This window comes from Lacerta agilis, chromosome 11 (assembly GCF_009819535.1).
Source record: "Lacerta agilis isolate rLacAgi1 chromosome 11, rLacAgi1.pri, whole genome shotgun sequence".
NCBI lineage: Eukaryota > Metazoa > Chordata > Lepidosauria > Squamata > Lacertidae > Lacerta > Lacerta agilis.
The window spans coordinates 54,253,798-54,268,175 of NC_046322.1; the positions used below are offsets into that span (position 1 = coordinate 54,253,798).

The window sequence follows — 14,378 nt, forward strand, 5'->3', positions numbered from 1 at the left end:
ACAGTAGAATAATAATGCGTAATTGTAAACTCAGAGAGAGATTAGAATAGTCATAGTTCATTTACTAACTGCCATTTTATGCAACACTTTATCATGCAATTTTTATTTTTATATTTTCTGAAGCTGAGAGAAGCATATGTTTATTCCCTGTCCTCCAGAGAGTAACAGACATTTTTACAAACTTTAATTAATAGGATTTATAAATAAATGCATCTCAGGAAGGCGGGAGCACTAGAAAAATCCCTCAGCATTTTAAAAGGAATTGTAATTTCAGATATTAGTAATTCAGAAATGTTATCATTCTTAATCTGGAGGATTTGAGCAAATACTCTGGCTAGTGTAATAATCTCAATCTGCATATATATATGCAAGATGTCAGGCTACAGTTGGTTGTGACATTTTCCTAATCTCATAATTTCTATTACACAAACCCCTGGCACTTTTGACAAATACTGTGTCCTACGACGGTGGAGATGCAATCTATTCCTCCTTCTCGTGGAATATTTGGCTGCTGTTCTTCAAAGCTTTGAAGAATAACAAATAAACACCTGAAACATCTACCCATTAGTACACCTGCAGGTTGGAAGGACTTCAGCCTTTCTTTGGGTGCAGGTTGGCTGAATGAGAGCTTCTTAAACAGCAATCTAGATCTGCCCTGAGTAAGCAGCTCACCATGTTTGTTCATCAGTGGCAGAGTGAATTCCTCAGACTATAGATACAATGCTCCCATCATGGTTTTTCAACGCTACGTTGAATACCCCGGAGAAGGCCGCCCCTCGTATAAGGGTTTCTTTGCAGGCTGTAAAAGGGCCTACATCTCATCAGACAGAGAATGGCTCTCTCCACCTTGTATTCCTCAAAGAGATGCTTGCACAGAGCAAACAGCAAGTTAAATCACACTTCTGGGATTCCATCAATAAAGGCAGCTCCTGCTGAAAATGTAATACCACCACTGGGCTTTGGCCAATATCTCTTGGCTCTCAGAGGATTAAGTGCTGGATTGAGATACTACGTTGACACCGAAGAAACTTTAAAATAGTAATGTTTTTTGAGATATTGTGTTGACATAGCAAATGTTACACCTAATCGTAAACTTTTATTGTGCTGGTAGAGATTCTAAAATTAGGGGTGAAGCACTGATATGCTTAAAGTGTGCCCCTTCTTAGAGAGGTTTGAAGGGTGGAAACTATAGGGGAGACTTATGTTATGGACCCCTGCCTGTAGGATGCTCTCCCCAATGATGCTCACCTGGCACCGTCATGGACATGTTTTCACTACCAGGTTAACACTTTCTCAATCCCAGGACACTTGATGGAACATGATCCAGCTGTGCTCTGGGTTAGTGATAATTTTTTTGTTTGTTGGTTTTCTGTGGCGGCTGGTACTGTTCTATGGATTTTGTTAATTTTCCATGGGTGTTTCAAACAATTTTGGGATTTTTTTCAACCCGAATGCTCTGTGTTCGGCAACTAACAAAACAGACCAATAAATAATTGAAGTGGATTTCAGACTGAAGCACGAAGGACCCAATTAAGTTATTATTAAAAGAAGAGGACTTAAGTTCATGTTTTACCATTCAAATATGCATTCTGAACGTCAATGGCCTTGGTTGACTGGTCATCCGCTGAGCAGTGGGAATGGTGAGATGGCGACACAAACACTTCCAACATCCCTTTGGTAAGGCCTGGCTCAAACATCATGCTCCGGCTTCTCACACTAACATTCTCACAGCCAGGATACAGGTTTGTAATACTTACTGAAACTGCATCACAGGAAGAAAAGGAGAAGGGCAAAAGAAGATTACAAACCTTGAATTTTCAAAAAAAAAAGAAGTATTATTACAAAACCATGTGGACAGACCACTGTGGTAGTCTGCACAGAGCAGGTTCAAGAGTTGGTGGCAAAAATAAGGCGTTGGTGCTATCAGCAGCTGCCTGGAATATTCTCTTTTAAGATATACAAGTATGGAACAGTTACAGGTGGGTAGCCGTGTTGGTCTGCCACAGTCAAAACAAAATCGAAAATTCTTTCTAGTAGCACCTTAGAGACCAACTGAGTTTGTTCCTGGTATGAAGTATGGAACAATCAATCACAACCAAAGCCCTCCTGTCTTCTCTAGAGGTGAATCAGCAGTTCAGAACAGCCCCTTGGTGACGAAGGAGGTCGTTCCCAGTTCACAGCTGGGTAGATTGCATATGGTTGGAGACCTTTTTTTTTTTTTGAGGGGGTAGAGGCATTAAGACTTTACTTGTGAGGGCAATATTTTATCTCTCTCCAATTATTACTGCAGGGATCAATGATTTGAACAAGTATGTTATTATCTAATATTAAGGAGACTACCTATAAAGCATCAGTTTGAATAATAAATAGCAAAGCTGTATCTTTTCCAAGTGGAAGCACGAAGGAGCTGAGCCATCTCATTATCCGTAACTTTTTCAGGATTAACAGAAACCATTTAGTAAATATGTATAATCAGTACTTTTGGTATTGAACTAGCCTCCTCTAGTGGTTGAAAAAAATTAATGCACCCCTGAGATTTCTGAAGGTGCAAGTCAGCTTTGATCAACTTGGTGCCCTGATTTTAGATTACGACTCCAACCAGCCCCAGCCAGCAAGGCCCTGGAGGGCACCCAGTTTGTAAAAGCTGAAATAAATATAAATACATATTTTAATATGAAAACCATAATTATCTGCACCTTTAATGCTACACTATAAAGCATTCTCATTCATCTGAATAGTGGTGCATCCACTCTTGTTAGAAACCAAGTACAGTGGTACCTCTAGTTGCGGACACGATCCGTTATGGGGTGCCGTTTGCACCCCGAGAAGTCCGCAACTAGAGCGGTACTTCTGCGCAAGCGCGGAGCGTGATAGAGCGCTTCTGCGCATGCGTGAAACCCAGAAAATCTGCAACCTGAAAATCTGCAACATGAAGCGAACGCAACAAGAGGTATGACTGTACTATGCTACTGTACTACTGAAATATAAAATGTCAAGTGCCAAAAATGAATGGTGAAGCTCTGCCATTTTGTGGGTCTTTCCTTCTAAAAACAACAATTTATTTCCAAGAGTTTAATGCCTCCCATCTTTAAAGCTGGCATGTATATAGCAAGCCCCCCATTCCTGCAGGAAGGCTTCTCTTCTGCCTTCTCCAACTCTGCATGAAAAGTGTTCATTGCATTGCTGCAACTAGATTAGGCCCAGCACAAACACCACAAATTAAAACAGTACCTGTAAAGTAGTATGTTCACCCAATGCACTGAAGTAAAAAAACAGTAACTGTTAAGAGCGACAACATAAAAAAGCCTTAAAATGGTACCTGATGGCTTATTAGATAAAGGTGAAGGAGGAAACCGGACAGAGTTTGTAGAGGAAAGCCTTGGTCTGCGCCTTCTAAAAAAGCTTCTCAGCAGCCCACACTTCAGAGACTCCACAAGAGTCGTTTTCCCAGACGCTGAGTGTCCAAAAAGCTTAAGTTTTATTCTCGGCTGCAGATTATGAGTAGGTCTAAGATGCTGGATGAAAAGTGCTCTGTGTGTATCCTGTAAGGTGAAAGCAAAGAATAAAACAAGCACATCGTTGTGAAGAGAAAAGCCAAATATAAAAATGCTTCTACTTCTTTAAACATCCCATATTTTCCAGAGTATTTTCCAGTTGTGCAGGAATTAGCATTCTGATTCAAGTAGCAGAAATACAACGAATGACGGGAGGGATGGGGGAGGCAAAGCCCCATGGGACAAGGGGGAAGCCTTTGTGCTAATGGAACAACTTTGCTGGATACAAGCCTGCTTTCCTCTAGGGGAAAAGGAATGCTTTACCCTTAGGGTTTTTTGTTAAAATTAAAGTGAGATCTGTCAATGAATTACTAACCATTACTAAAAATTATTTTTTTGATCTATTATTTTTCACAGTATTTTAGGTTCAAGTGAAAAAGTGAAATAAAGCTCGATTCTTCACCTTTTTTAATCTTGTAAGCAGACTGGCTACGTGTTCGTGTTGCTCTGCTCTTGCCAGGTCTTCTGCTGTTTTTCCATCCTGTTGGAAGACAAGTGATTAGGTACAAAGACTTCTAGCCCACAAGAGAAAAACAGAAACAAAAATGTTCCAATATCCTCAGGGTGGTAAGAAAATAAATTACATCAAAAGCAAATGGATTAAGGAAAGAAATAGCAAGGACCTCCTTGCTGGAATCTCTATTTTGTTCTCTTTCTGTTCTTTTTTTCTTAATGCTTCTTTTATAGAAGCATCCTGATATTACAGAAACGCTTTTTTACCCCTTTCAGCATGATTGCTCCCATCTTTACAAAGAAACACGCAAAATGCTTTTTCCGAGCCATGTGTTCCTAATACTGCATATGAACAATACGAATCTTTAAAATGCAACGAGGATGATCTGTCGGTGCTCATTTAAATAGGATGCAAGAAATCATGAATTGTGTTTATATAGCTATGAGAAACAGAGAGGGGGAAATGAATTATTTGGTCACTGTGCCTATCATCTCTGGGAGGTGTTAATGCAGGGAAGATGACAGCAGAGCTTTAAACAGCTTAAGCAAACTCAGGAGCAGAGCAAATCTGTCTTCAGTATTCTGCTTTTGACTTTTAATTACCCACATTTCATGAGTCAGCAGTTTGGTGTGAAATGAGGTATAAGGAAAACTGCTTACTGCAATAGCCTCTTAGGGCTGCATTCGTGCAACTGTTATACCTTGAGGGCCTACCCATTCTGTATTTACAATCTTTTCTGAAACAGAACTGCATTTTCGATTTAAGCAAGGAGAGATAATGCAGTCTGTCTGATAGTGTGTTAGCATGTATTAAATTAAGACCACCAAGATCAACAAAACACTGGAACTCAAAGCGGTTCTTTTCTCCTAACCATTTTGAAATGCTATGCTACCCCATCTGTCCAAAACTATGCTTACATAATCACATATCCCTTAAGCTACTTAAATGAATGCACTTTATACCTATCCATTAAAGAAAACAGAAGAGAGTGCTGAAAGAATTACAAAAGCAAAAACCCCTCCCCAGTTTTTCAATACAACCTTATGATGCTGACCAAGTAGTAATTCTAATTGTTATTAGTTTGCGTGCATGCAAGTGTGGACATAGGTGGAGTTACCTATTCTGGATTATTAAATTCCAAGTAAAAAGTTAAAATCTTCAAGCTGAGGCCACTTTATTTCCCTACTCTGCAGTACAGTTCATGGAGAGCATACCACAGGATTCCTTTGAATATGTGAATTAGCTTTAAATCACTGCAAGTGCTGTAGGGGATTGCAAGCAGGCACATAAATTGCATGCAAAAATTCTCTCTTTCCGTTTCTCTTTACAGCAATGTTGTGAGCCTATGACATAAAACTATTTGGGCTTGCAGCAGGAGAGCCCTGACAACTATGCAGGTAGACCGAGGGGGCGGGACACACATTTTGGGTGCAATCTCTATGCGCCTCCTGCAGAAAAACCCCACATGTTACTTAGTTAAAGTGCAGGCAATGATGTGTGTGACAGCTATTTGGTTCTTCAAGGAGGTCAGTTTTAGGAACATTACTCAACCCTGGTGAGAGCTGAAAAGACAGCAGGTGGTGCTGATTGGAAGCAGTGGCGCAGATCCGTTGGACAAGCAGTAATTGTTTTACAAGCTCACCTGCAAGCTTGCTGATCCATTCACTCTGCCTCCCACACATGCCAGCACACTGTGAATTATCCTTCTTATTTTTAGCACGAAAGCTTTCCAGAGGAACTAATTTCAAAAAGGCCTAAATATTGTATTTATAGGTTTTCAACACACATTGTCTGGAAAATTGCAAACAAGTTACTGGAAACGAAGTAGCCATGTTCTTAGCAAGAATACTGTTGCTAAGCTAGGAACTGCGTTCCAAATTAATTTATTTTGTGTGTAAGATTTTTTTTTAAACCCAAGTGTTATAGCTCAGAAACTCTTTGTGTGTGTGTGTGTGTGTGTGTGTGGGGAGATTTCAGAAAACTGCCAAATCCAGCAAATACTAGGTCATACTTACAGAAGTTAACGCCTCCACATTCGCTCCACTTAGGCAAAGGTACCGGACAACATCGAGAATTCCATTGTTCGCTGCCAGATGTAAAGGTGTCCTACCATACTATGAAAGATAAAATAAGACTTCTGCTGAAGCAATAATCCAGTCAAAATATTAAAATGTTGTGATTGGCTTGCAAACAGAGACATAGCCTTGCACTCTCTCCTCCTTCCATGCAGCTGAAAGGAGGCGTTTCGTTAACAGCAGTTTCCTATTTTTTCCAAACTGGGAATCAATGCTTATCACTAACTATGGCTAGTTAGTTAGTTAGTTAGGGGGTGCAGGTGGTGCTGTGGTCTAAACCAATCAAAAGGTCAGCAGTTCGAATCCCTGCGACGGGGTGAGTTCCCGTTGCTTGGTCCCAGCTCCTGCCAACCTAGCAGTTCGAAAGCATGTCAAAGTGCAAGTAGATAAATAGGTACCACTCCGGCGGGAAGGTAAATGATGTTTCTGTGTGCTGCTCTGGTTTCGCCAGAAGCGGCTTAGTCATGCTGGCCACATGACCCAGAAAAACTGTATGCAGACAAACGCCGGCTCCCTCGTCCAGGAAAGCAAGATGAACGCCGCAACCCCAGAGTCGTCTGCGACTGGACTTAACTGTCAGGAGTCCTTTACCTTTACGGCTAGTTTAAAGAAGTCACGTTTCCTGAACCATAGTTTGAAGTTAGCTTGTTTTGAAACTGGACCATATCATATTAAACTACAATTCCTGGATAAACTACGATTCCTGGATAAACTGGATCGTATTAAACTACCATTCCTGGTTCAAATGAAGTGGGTAGCTGCAGTTAAGCAAAAGTGAAAGGTTTCATGCTCTTCCTCTTGGCAATGTGAGAGAAAGGAGAAGTGGGAGTTTGCGAGACCAAGGCTCTTTGTGCGCAGCATTATATCTGAACAGGGTCATCCTCTAGGAGACTCTCAATATACCAGTTTGATATAATCTTGCCTCTTGCAATTTAGTTACTAAACCATTCAGCACTGTGTAATCTAGCAAGGCAGTTTGTAATCCAAGAGGTGCACCCCCAAGTCTCAATCTTCAGCAGAAGCAAACAACTTTACAGTGGCGCCTACTCACTTTTTCCTCCTTAAAAAAACCTTTAAAACTTCCATGAATCCATCCATCAACCTTTTATTGGCCTCAAACAAACAAACATACATACATACAAAACAGAAGCGGATTAATACTTTCACAGTGGCACAGACTATGTTAGAAGAGAAAAGAGACAAGACATGGCTGACCACGATCACATCTCTGGGACTCCTGATAACTCAGACGACTGCAGAATATTACGACAAGAAAAGAGCAAATGTAGGTATTGAGCTACCAATTTGGTAAGCTCCTGGTCAGTCCCCATTAGTAGGAAGCGTAAGACTTCCCGCTCTGGTCTCCTTCTAGGGATACAGTGCTGTTCCAGGAATTGCTGGCGGAGATCGTCATAAAGTTTGCAGTGAAAAACCATATGAACAAGGCTTTCCACCTGGTGGTCATCGCATGGACAAATCCTCTCACGCTCCACCCTGCCTGAGAACCTTCCCCATAGGAGGTTCGATGGATTTGCATTGAACCTGGCCAACGAAAAGGCCCTTCTTTCTGGGGGGTTCAGTAGAGAATCAAGATAATTACAATTTGATTCATGTGCCCACGGAAGATGAAAATAAAGAGGAGTCAGTGTTTAGAAACAACATCTGAAAGGAATGTTGAGGTCACAGTACTATAGTAATTCATCTAGGGATTTCTATAGGAGTGCAGAAACACAAGCGTTTGAAGATTTTAAACCTTGTATTAATGCTTCTAGAAGTTTTACTTTTAAAATATGAAGCTGTTGCAAATTACATACAAGTCTGTGTTCTTTTTGCAGGATAATGAGAACCATGTATGTTGTCAATTCTTCCATCGTTTTTGTGAAATCCTGGCTTTACCGCCAGACCCAGAATGAACATTTACTTGGCTAATACATTTTCTGTGCACCTTTCTGGGCAAAGCTGCTTAGAGATATTACCTTATCTGTGCTGCTGTAATTTCATCAAATATTATGACCTTTCAGAGCACATGCACAGTAATATTTCACCTTTCCTTAATTAATCTGGAGAAGCAGCAAAGAAAGAAAGTTAATAAGAGCTTGGTGGTTTGAGAACTACTTGCATTTAAAACTCTTGGCATCTCCAGTCAAAGGATCTTCAGCTGAAGAGCTGGGAAAATTCCCCCCCAAACTCTGCAGAACCCTTGTCAGTTAGAGTAATCTCCACTAGGCTGAACAGATTATTTACCTGACACTATACAAGACAGTGACATATCCAATAAACTGCTTAATGTCACGTTTAAGGATTCAGAAGCAATGCTTCATTAAGTTCATTATTCCTTGTCAAAAGATTTGATTTTGAACATGATTTACAGTTAGAATGTTTTGTGCTCAAAGTCGAACAAGCAAGTTTAATAAAGTTCATGGCATCTAATGATGTCACAAACCGAAACAGCTTAAGGTGCAAACCATCATACATGTGTAACGAAATGACTTGACCTCTTCAGATATACGGTTCCCGCCCCCAGGGGGAAACTGGTGCCAAGTCACTGAGACCTGTAGAAGATTTTCAGCCACAAAGTCAAGCCTTTAGCTGTATTAACTCTGCTTCCCCGAAAAGAGAATTTCTATCATGGTTCTGCATTTAATTGCTCAATCAGTCAGGATTAAGCTAACACAAGAGGGCAGAGGGCTCATTATCATAAGCTTTTTACTTGGCAGCTGGCGACACTTAAATTTAAAAATAATCCAAATAAATGATTGCACAGGGTTAGCCAAAAATCAGCAACTTTCCATGGTGGGCTGTAGCACAGAAGGTCATGGAGGGTGTTTAGGTGGCCAGGCTGCAATATTACAATGTTCCTTGAAAGGAATGCAAGGACTCTTGAACTGAACCAATTTGTGTCATATAAAAGCTGCATTATTCAAAATACCCTTCACTTCTGTAGCATTATAGAATCCAAGATTTGCCTCCCTACACCCACACCCACACACACACACACACACACAAGTGTGTCGGCAGAGCCTAAAGCCACTGAAATTAGCACCAGGAAAAATCCTGAGGTCCTACAAACTCCTACATGGAAAGTCACAGAGTCAAACCTGTTAAGTACTGCATTTCGCTTTCCCACATACTGCTGAGCCATTTTAACAAAGAAGTAACACCAACGCCACAGAGGCATACAATGTTGTTGTTTTTTGCAATGCAATTAACAGTAATCTTCTAATGTACAAAGGAACAAGAGTTGCTGAAATGTATTATTTACCAGCTGCATGGAAGCAAAATAAAACATGAGAAGCTGTCTAAGGGCTCTAAGCCTTTCCACCTTAGGACCTAAAAGCATCCTTACACCCACTTGCTACCTATCACCAATGCACCTTTCCCCCAGTTAATTATTAGTTTACTTAATGCAGCAACTTTCTTGCTCGCTTCTGCTACCTCAGAAGCAGCTGAGCACTGCCAGAAGGTAAGTGGCCAACCTGCCAGGAGGTGGGTAGGGAATGTTGCCGAGAAACAGCTTGAAGGGGTCTATCTGCCTCTATAATGTCAGAACCGAAAACTGCACTGATAAATTTCTGATTGCACAAAATTCTTTATACTGTTCTTGTGCAAAACTGGGACTATGTGTCAAATTCAGATTCTCAGCAAATAAAATGAAGAGTGACTTAACCTGGCATGATGAAATAAAAACATAACTGAATTGATGAACTTGTCTAGAAGATACAGTGGTACCTTGGTTTAAGAACAGTCCTGTTTGTGAGTGATTCGGTTTACGAACTCCGCAAAACCGGAAGTAGTATCCCAGTTTGTGAACTTTACCTCGGTCTAAGAACAGAATCCGAACGGTGGAAGGGCACTTGCAGCAGAAGGCTTCATTAGGGAAAGTGCGCCTCTGTTTAAGAACAGTTTTGGTTTAAGAACGGACTTTTGGAATTGATTAAGTTCGTAAACCAAGGTACTACTGTGTAAGTATATTTGCCTGCATGCCCACACAGCTTAGTATGTGAGGAGACGAGGGAGGAAAGAGTGTAACTTCTCTGGATACTGAGGCTATTCAAGTAAAATAAAATAAAATTCACCAAAGGACATGGGGGGTAGACAATCATGAGAACTACCTAACAGGTACTAATTACACTCAACTATGAACATTCACTCTTGAAATGGAACCACTAGCTGTAGAGAAATATCCCCCTTCCTCCCTCAGTGATTAGCAATTGTGTTTTAGGTACTCAGAAAATGGGAGTTTTCATTTAATTGTAGCCTTTTTGGGGGGGAAAGAACTGTTCGATCCCTCTCAAGTGCAAACCTACTGTGCATTCAGTGCTAGAACAATCTGTCATCTGGATAAGCCATTAGTACAAACACTGTACGGTTGCTGTTGGTTTTTTTTTTTTAAGTACCTTATTGGTTATATCGATGTTACAATTTGCTTCACAGAGTGCCATCACAATGGGAATGTTTCCATCTTTGCAGGCTACATGGAGAGGAGTGTTCCCGTGTCTATCCTGGAAATCTATGGAGCATCCCTGACTGATAAGCATTTTAACCACTTCCATCTGACATCTTCGGACTGCAAGGTGAAGGGCTATGTGTCCGTCCTAAATGCACACAAAAAAAGAATGACCAGCTATTTCTTGCATTGCAAACAAAATCAATAACTGGGTTTTTTATATGTTTACATCAGAAGCAAATACAATAATATTCAGTCATTTTGAACACCACAGAGTTCCTTTTGGGCTTTGTGGAACCTGATAACTTCCTTGTTAAGTCAGTGTCTGCAGTTGGATGCAACACTAAACCATGGTTTAAAATTACTAGAACAAGATTAACCTCCCTCTGGACTGCTGTGCTCCCTCTGTCCTCACATGACTGTGAGGAGGCACATTACTGTGATGCGTTTGGAATCTTCTGGCTCCATTTCAGATTAACTGCTATTTGGTGTGTCAACTGAACTCTGAAGTATGGCTATTGCCAGCTATGAATATAAACCAGCTTAATAACCCATTAACCAAAGTTAAGATTAATCACACTTTAGAGGTTTCAGAAGGCATCCTAAACTGTAGTTAATTCTAAAGAGGAAACCAGACGCTTCCCTTCTTCCTTGTGGAACACCAAGGAAGGAGGGATATGCAGGAAGCAGAGGCTAGGATTGTTCTTGTATGCTAAATTATCACATTGTAGAGTAGAGGAATGTTCTTAACGCCCTGCTCGACCATGAAGCCCATTGGATGAACTGGGGTCATCAACTTCAGAGCTGCGGTTAGGATAAAATGGCAATCACCATAGGTTTTCAACCATGACCACCTTGGACTGAAGTACAAATGGTTTTGTCCCATGAAAAGTTACATCATTTCCTGCCTTGTTTGGGACCCAAATGAAAAAAGAAATATTCTAGATAAATGAAGGAGTAGATTTAAATAGCACAGCTCTTGTATAATAAGCGTAGCCCATGTACATTTCCCTGGTACTGAAAGCCACTCTTTGCAGGTGTCAAGAAAAAGACCAAACAGGAACTTCAAAACTACCTCGTGAAAAATTAGTCCTGTTTAATTAGCTGCACATTGTTAGCATTGTGCAGTGCTTAAAAGGTTATGAGGAAATTTCTATATAAATCTATCACAGACAAAACCACCTGAATTTCTCCACTTTCCGCAATGATTCTTTTGCTGTAAGTACAAGTACAGATGCAGGAAACTGCAAGTAAGACTCACAATGAAAACTCTTAAACTGCAAAAGAAACAGCTATTTAAAGAAGCCCCGAATTTCTAGCAACAGAGATAGAATTGTATTTTTCTTCTTCAGTACGTGTCGTGATGATAATGAATACTGCTGAGTTTGTACTCATTGTGACACTTCTAAGCAGTAAGTGGAGCTTAGCTGGAGAGACTCTAACCTCATATATGGGAAAGAGACCTTGTGGTAAACGGAGGACTCACAAATACACTAGAGTTTCCTGGATTTCAGATACTTAAAAGTTGGAAATAAAAGCTTCATTTGCTTGCTCCTGGTATATGGGAAAGCATCTCTGAGTTACTCAAAAAGGGGTCCCAAATCTAGGGTTATTGCCAAAGACTTTTACATTTTTTAAAATTTGTTTTTCATACTCCTCTATTGCTCTATGTCAGGGGTGGCCAACTCCCAAGAGACTGCGATCTACTCACAGAGTTAAAAACTGGCAGTGATCTACCCCCTTTTGGGGGGTTCTGGTCAAAGTTTTGTTGATTTTTTTCAGGGAGGAGGTAAAATGTTAAGCTTTTTTTAGTGGCACCACAGTAGTTCAGTTTCGGGGGGGGGGCAATGATCTACCAGTGATCTACCACAGACGTCCAGTGATCTACTGGTAGATCACAATCTACCTGTTGGACATGCCTGCTCTATGTCTTAGAAGTAACTCACATTGAATTCAATGCAGCTTACTCCCAGGTAAGTGGGAAAAGGACTGAAGCTTGAACTTCTTATTCAGCTAAAAATCCCTTGTTTCTTTCCCTGCTTTGCCTTTTGAGTCTCTCTCTCATTGATAAAGAACCAAACTGAGCTCCTGCTGCAGGCAGAATAGAGGGCTCTGACCAAGGATGAGAGCCCATCAATCCAGACTATGGATTATCCTTTCATAGGGTCAAATTGTAGTCAGTGTTGGATCAATCAATCTTCAAAGACTGGATGCAGACAAGGAAGAAACTGCAAACTTCTAGTAATCTACCTGTATGCTGAGCATCATATATTTTCATCATCTTATTTCTATTTCAAGTATCTAATAAAAATTTAAAAAGTCTTGCTATCATTTGGGATGCTCTGGTTATTTTCAGTAAAACATGGAACAGCCTTATGTCTGCCAAAATGAACAGCTGAACCACAGACGAAATCAACATACAGTTGTATGAAATAAGCATAGTAAATGCAATTAATTGATTTTTCATAGTGCTGTATCCTACTTCTTAAGGCAGCCTTCATTTAATGGTTAACAATGACATGCAATATCCAAACAAGTTATGAAAGCTATTTAAAACTCTTCTCTACTATTCAAAACCTTTATAGACAATTTCTTGCTAAATGCGACTCAATTCAACCATAACTAACCTTGTCAGTTGCATCAAGGTCAGCTCCATGCTCCGCCAAACATTCCACAATATCATGGTAACCTCTAGCCGAGGCTGTCAAGAGTGGAGTTTCCCCTTCCTTATTTTTAACATTCACATTGCAGCCTGCCTTGCACAGTGCTTTGGCAACAAGGTAGTAGCCATGCCAAGCGGCACAGTGCAAAGGAGTTTCTTCTTCCTATGAAATAAATTTAGTAACATTGCTATTAACAAAGCTGACATAATGCTTAAACAACACTTCCAATTTTGACTCAATAAATCTAACGCCATTAAAAGGTTATTAACAGGATGTGCTACGTATTTGTGAATTAGTGCCCTTCAATGCATCAATCAGGCACAGTGGCCCATGCGCTGGGGTCGACATCTGAAGGAGGAAGCACACACAAGTATGAGATTTGTGAATAGGCTTCATCCATGCACATGATCTCCTTGTCATGATCTCGCAACAGCAGTGTGTTCCAGCTCCCCAATCGACATGCGGCAGACTAGTGAAACTGCAAATTCTATTAGTTTCATATCTATAGATCACAAACAATCCCAAGAGTTAATTCCCCCATCAACGGACACTGAAAAGAAAATTATTACTACTACCGTGATTAAATTGGATGATATCACTAGTAATACATCAGTGAATGTATTACTGGCCTGCCTCAAGGAATACAGGGTAAATTCCATGTAGCACAGCTATGAATGGGATGGGCAAGGGGGATTCTTTATATATATTTTTTTGCATAATTTTTACTTAGGACCAGATAGCCCAACAATCTGTGTGAACATATGAGACGTCACAACCATTCTGGAGCAATCACAGCAGGAAACAACAACACATAAGACTGCACTAAACGGAGGAAGTAGAGTTGCAATTTATTAAATCAGCAATGACTATATTTGTGATTGACTGGGTCCTATATGCTTCTCTACCAAGTCGGCAATTATAATATATTCACAGAAACATTCAGTGAGAACTAGCCTTAAGCAGGCCTTTTCAATCCATTTTTAATATTTAGTGTCAGTGAATAGTTCAGGCTTCCTCAAACTTGGCCCTCCAGATATTTTTGGAACCACAACTCCCATGATCCCTAGCTAGCAGGACCAGTGGTCAGGGATGATGGGAATTGTAGTCTCAAAGCATCTGGAAGGCCAAGGTTGAGGAAGCCTGGATTAGTTGGTGAAGGGCCAAAGTTCAGCAGTAGAGCACATG

The 14,378-nt window shown here is 40.5% G+C and overlaps 1 protein-coding gene across 2 annotated transcripts in view; it reads right to left on the reverse strand.

Moving 5' to 3' along the window:
- Nucleotides 1-14,378, reverse strand: part of DAPK1 (death associated protein kinase 1) — a 76,358-nt gene that overhangs the window by 8,852 nt on the left and 53,128 nt on the right. For both annotated transcript variants that reach the window (XM_033164784.1, XM_033164783.1), the window contains exons 16-21: nt 13,158-13,355; nt 10,481-10,678; nt 6,024-6,122; nt 3,958-4,035; nt 3,320-3,542; nt 1,574-1,762 (exon numbers count right to left, since the gene is read on the reverse strand). In XM_033164784.1, coding sequence (XP_033020675.1) covers nt 1,574-1,762; nt 3,320-3,542; nt 3,958-4,035; nt 6,024-6,122; nt 10,481-10,678; nt 13,158-13,355 — 985 coding nt within the window. The remainder of the gene's footprint in view (nt 1-1,573; nt 1,763-3,319; nt 3,543-3,957; nt 4,036-6,023; nt 6,123-10,480; nt 10,679-13,157; nt 13,356-14,378) is intronic.